The sequence below is a fragment of the Pterocles gutturalis genome, unplaced genomic scaffold (assembly GCF_000699245.1).
Source record: "Pterocles gutturalis isolate BGI_N339 unplaced genomic scaffold, ASM69924v1 scaffold52705, whole genome shotgun sequence".
NCBI lineage: Eukaryota > Metazoa > Chordata > Aves > Pterocliformes > Pteroclidae > Pterocles > Pterocles gutturalis.
The window spans coordinates 1-5,406 of record NW_010140209.1 but is presented as its reverse complement, the minus strand read 5'-3'; the positions used below and the strand labels follow the sequence as shown (position 1 = coordinate 5,406).

The 5,406-nt window shown below is 38.6% G+C and overlaps 1 protein-coding gene across 1 annotated transcript; it reads right to left on the bottom strand.

Moving 5' to 3' along the window:
- Positions 1-683: 683 nt before the first annotated feature.
- On the bottom strand, positions 684-5,372 carry NUBP1 (nucleotide binding protein 1). Its single transcript, XM_010083554.1, has 8 exons — positions 5,307-5,372; positions 4,742-4,774; positions 4,066-4,156; positions 3,679-3,833; positions 2,486-2,596; positions 2,252-2,358; positions 1,440-1,519; positions 684-848 (listed from the first exon to the last, which is right to left on the bottom strand). The coding sequence occupies exons 1-8, from the start codon at positions 5,328-5,330 to the stop codon at positions 796-798; spliced, it is 654 nt and encodes a 217-aa protein (XP_010081856.1). The 5' UTR covers positions 5,331-5,372; the 3' UTR covers positions 684-795.
- Positions 5,373-5,406: the final 34 nt, after the last annotated feature.

Below are 5,406 nucleotides of genomic sequence, written 5' to 3'. Positions count from 1 at the left end.
CTCCATTAAAAAAGGAATTACACTCACAAAGGGCCTCTTAAAGATACTGAATGTTTGTTTTTTAGTGTTCAGGCTTCGGGTCAAGTAGAAGAAAGAACAAAAAGTCATGTAGCACGTGCACACAGTACCTGTGTGCAGCAGCCAGTTATGTAAAAATAGTTAAAATATGTTGATCTCATTCTGATACCTGAAATAAGTAAAATATTGTACTTGTACAGTAATTCACTTTAGCCTAAACTCTAGTAGGTTTTTATTTTAAACCTGATGCCAGTTACAAAAAAAGGAGACAATACTACACTGAATTTCATTCTAACTATAGATCTTTTCCACTGAAAGGAAAAATACTTCAATGATGTTACTCAGTGAGAGTGAGCAGGCATTACAAATCATCCTAGCGCAGAAGGCAGGACAAAGCCTAGTAGATGTGCACAGCAGATACATTAGACACAATGTCCCAGTGTCAGCGAAGCATACTTTATATTCAACTTTCTAAATAAAATCTTGTATACGCATATCATCAAACCCCAATTTCATATTCAGGTTATTAGTACTATGACAGCAGATGCAGACTGCGCCTATGTAACACAGATGAAGACTCAGTTTTACAGCTTTCCAGCACACTTTGAGACCACCTGTGAACTACAAGAATCTTGAACTATGGGAAAAAATTAAGGCAAGAACACTTATATTAAGAATTTATTTGCAATATACAAAAAGAATACATTCCTGTGATTAAATCAAGGCATAAGTTACTCTATTATTAAATATGAACTACATTTTTATTCCATTCACAGATTAGATAATCTTTTCTTCTTGAAGGTGCCGCTGATCACAGTACTCCTGAATTCCTGCACAGACAAGAAAAGATAATATAACTAACATTTCAGTTGCACATCAGGAGTTAGTTACTGCTGCATCTCTCTGTGCCCTTCTGTACAAATATCAAGTTGGGCCTTTATCGCAGGGAAGATGGCTTTAGGAATTTCCCAGCTGTCTGTATTTTTAAACTGCACATCATCGGCTCTTTAGATAGTTTTTGTGTGTCTTTTTTTGTGCAATTACAATTAGAAGTAGAGGCAATAATTAGCCAACTGTAGCATACTCAGTTATGGTGAGCACCTCCCAACAGTCCTGCTTGAGAATCTTGGAACATTTCTATGAGAGCAAGTACACGCACACCCCTTTTCTGAAAATCAATGGTTGAAGCTGAACATTGAAGCCAGTTATTAAATGCAATTTCATTATTGCTTTAAAAGCCCATCATAACTGATGCCCAGAAGTGAACACAGTATTTGCATCTGTTACTTTCATAACTGCTATGCACATCTACTGTTTTCGTTATTTGTGGCAGAATAACATAATTCCATTTAGCACCTTTATATTTTGCAGAAGTGCTCAGAACTGAGAGGATTCATTTGCACAGTGATTTTCAGACTTACTTTGAATAATATTCCTGTAAGATGATGTAGCTGGAGACTCAGGTGCTTCAGAGAAGAAAGACTGGCCTTTGTCACAACTTCTTCCTTGAAGGCCAGGGAAAAACATGAAAACAAAGCAATGGGAAAAGATGATTTTTTCTTTATTTTACCCTTTATCCTGCTACCAGTTACACCCTTCTAAAGAGCCATTTCCCACTATTCCTTTTAAGAAGTCCTTATGTCAGTACTATAACTAGAACGACAGCTTATAGTTCTACAAAGGAATATTATCAGCAGAAACCTTCAGTCATTATGTTGGAAGTACTGACCTGTTCCTTGATATCATTACATCAAGTATTAATTGCTAGCAGCTAGCAGGCAAGGAAACAAGCCTTCTCACTTCCACAACACAACGTGGGCGGTGCCAGTAACAGTGATGTTAACGCACTAGTTTTAATGCTTAATGTCTGCAAGATACTCTACTTCACAGTGATTATGATTTTATTCAGTCTGTATTTCCAGATAATTACGCCAAAGAGAAAGACCTGTTGGACTCTGAATATGGTTATACAGCTGAAAAGACACATCATCTCATCTTAATCAACATGAAGTTCCAGGCTAAGGAAATCATCCTAGTGCCTTCCTCTTTTCACACCATGCTATGTTGCAGTTCCAGTAACTTTAGATTAAAAAAAAAAATGTTCTAAAAGTAGAGGGACCTAAGAGACAAAATGTTTAATATTCTAATTTATCAGTGTCCAAATCAGGGTTTTCCAGTAATAACGTCAGCACAGGAGAAAAAACTTGTTTTGAATGCAGCGCAAGGCAGTAACTTACCTATTTGAGGATCTAGAGGCACTTTACCCAGGAGGGAAACATTTAAGTTCTGGCACATCTTCTCTGCACCTCCAGTAGTCGGGGGAAAGATCTGAGATTCATTCTGGGACAATATAAAAATTAAGAGTTAAAATACTGCAATTCTGAGAACAAGACATTTTTGGATAAATGTTTTATATACAAACAACATCAAGGTTAAAAAAAAGAGTTTTAAGATACAGCAGCCTTACCTTACACTTTGGACATACAAAGCCACTCATATTTTCCACAACACCTATGATCGGCAGTTTCACTTTATGGCAGAAGTTGATCTCCTTCCGAACATCCTGAAGCGATACTTCCTACAAATATTAGGAAACACGTCTGTTTTGACTGTAATGTTTTGATGCTGAACCCACCAAGTTACATTCTCGGAGCTATTTCAAAGACAGTTCATAACAAATTGTTACTGCTCTTTGTATTTTGAAGAATGTAAACCTGTGTTACGTGCTCTAGCAATAATTCTTATGAGTAGCAACAGAACAGGTACAACAGCTCTAGCCTACTGAATACAGTTCTGTTTTGAAGTCTGAGTGACTCTAGGAAGATTCAGCCACATTTATGCTTTATCTCCTACATTAATCTCCTATCTTTAGTTCTTTAAATGTAACTTTTTCACATTTTGAGTTTACAGAAAGACCCTTGGCATTCTCAATAGAGCAGGCAAGGACAAGAACCACCAAGGTTACATGTGTTATCTCTTTTCAAATTGAATTTCAAACAGCTTATCATCCACTCAGACTTGTCACATGCAAGCCTGACCTCCTTCAGTTCTCTGGTTCCCTTTTCCATCTATCTGATATCGCCCTCAACACTCCAATTCCTTTACATGTTATTCTTTCAGCTGCTGTGGAAATACCAGGTGTCTTTTACTAATTTCATCTCCTCTTTCTTTCCAAACCAGCCTTTAAAGCCTATGTTTGAATTAGGTGTATTTTGAGTTTCACCTCTCCAAGGGCTGTCTTGTCTTTTAAAATTGCACCTCACTAAGTTGCCTACTGGAGGCAACAGGCTACTTCCCATGGTGTCAAACAGTGCACATCGTATCGCTTAAAAACGAAACTTCCTACTGACTTTGGAACATGAAGCTGTTGGTAAATGACAAATTCGCAATGATGTGAACTCGTGAAATAGGGCACTTCCCTTCACCACGCAGCTCATGACAGCTTTTGACTGTGAGCTGCTCAGGGGTTCAGTGACCCACGCAGATTCCCTGCTCCACCGAGACACCATCTAACTCATAAACCGCCAGCTGCAGGCACAAAACAGGAAAGTCAATCCCCTTAGATTCTGTACCATCATTTCTCTGAAGTTAAAGACTCTAATCCACAGATTGGCTTTAACTGCCACGATGCTTCTATCAATGGAAACGAAGTTCACATACCTGAGGCGTAGTGATTATAACAACTCCGTCTATGTGCGCTGCGCCGAGATACTGCACAATAGATAAGTGCTCATCCGATGTTCCTGGAGGCGTATCTATGATCAGGTAATCGATTACACCCCAGTCCACGTCACGAAGAAATTGTTTGATCAACCCTAAAAGAAAGGATAAGAATGTGGAAGAGAGAAAAAAAACCAATCTCTATATATTTCAAATTTTAGGGTCTCGTCCAATTTTTGTAGTCTAGGCATGCAGATTGTTCTGACTTGTCAACTTAAGTACACGAATGCTTATTTAATCAAGGCCTTAAAAAATCATAATTAATCAAGCTTGTGATACTTAATCTTTCAAGTACATAAACTGTTGTTGGAAACCCTTGGTATGTACCATTTTTTTTTGGTCCTCTCCAGATGACAGCATCATCAGGACTACTAAGCAAGAACCCCACGGACATGACACCTAGGTTTTCTTCAACATACTAAAAGAGAAGGAGAGAAACTCGGTAGAGCATACAGAACAGCAAAGAAAGAGTAGAGAAACCAACTTAAACCCAGATTTTATAGAAAAAGCAGTTGGGGGAGGAGGGGAGATATTAAGAAAATAAAGGCAGAGAACCTTATGCTTCCCTTTCATCAAAGGGCACGGACAACTACAATTTTTGTGCAACATTCACTGACTACCTTCAGAGACTGAAAAAAATCTAGTTGTGTAAGATTTACAGTGGTTTATGGAATCACTGGAGACAGCGTAAGGATAGAAGCAGCCTTCCCTCTGAGCATCAAGCTGTCTTTTTAACAGCGTACACACTAAAGGTTATCTTCAGACAACCAACACTCCTGCAAAACTCTCCCTGCATTTTCTAGAGATAAAAGAGGTTTTTCTTGGGTGTAAGATACTTTTTGTATCTCTTGTATCTTTTCTATAGAATCTGGATATTTACATCATTAGAAGAAGGATTAGTAGAAGTACCCTCTGCTCCTCACTTGCTCAGTTTTCACTTTAGGAGACAGTACCCAGCCCAGACAAACCCAACAAACTTTCTGAAGCAGTTACACCAGCTTACCACTGGAGACCATCCAGAGCCACTCTGATGAACCTGAAAATTCAAGTGATGCATAAAGTCACATTAGAAATAAATACAGATGTTACATAAAACATGAACATAAGTCAAAACTGGGTAGATAGCCTGCCTGTAGGTACAATACTGTTTCATTGAAGCAGCTGAGTTTAAAACTGCAGAAGGGCCAGATCTCCATTAATAAGGGAATAATAACCATTCAACCCTTCTGCAAGAAAATTACCTGTTAGTTTATATATTTATATAAAGTATTCTAGGGCTGACAAAGAGAATCACGTTAACACTCCTTAAGTTTTAAGTAGTCATGAGTATGTGGCCAATACACAGCACAAGCTGGTTTGCAGAACTGGTCATCCTGAAAACAAACAACTTCATTACAAACTAAACTATGGTGAACTTCTCCATCCCACCTTCTCTACTTCCCTCTCCACTGCCACAGCTATGTCCCAAAAAGCAGACCTTTTAGAAGTTTTAAGTCCACAAAATCCTAAAGCGTAAATGAAAAATTGAGCTGAAATCCTTTAAGCAACACGCTGGAGCTCTCCCTTACCTGTTCTCCCTCCAGACCCATCATCTTAGGGATGGATGGCCCACAGATGTCTATGTCCAGCAGAGCAACCTGGAAAACAGACCAACCACCCGCCCCACAG

Excerpts from the sequence above, each read along its gene's own strand:
- NUBP1 (XM_010083554.1), bottom strand. The coding sequence starts at position 5,330 with ATGATGGGTCTGGAGGGAGAACAG. Across the intron at positions 2,597-3,678 it reads TTATAATCACTACGCCTCAG|GAAGTATCGCTTCAGGATGT; the intron begins GTATGTGAACTT and ends TAATATTTGTAG. Across the intron at positions 849-1,439 it reads TTACAGGAATATTATTCAAA|GAATTCAGGAGTACTGTGAT; the intron begins GTAAGTCTGAAA and ends TTGTCTGTGCAG.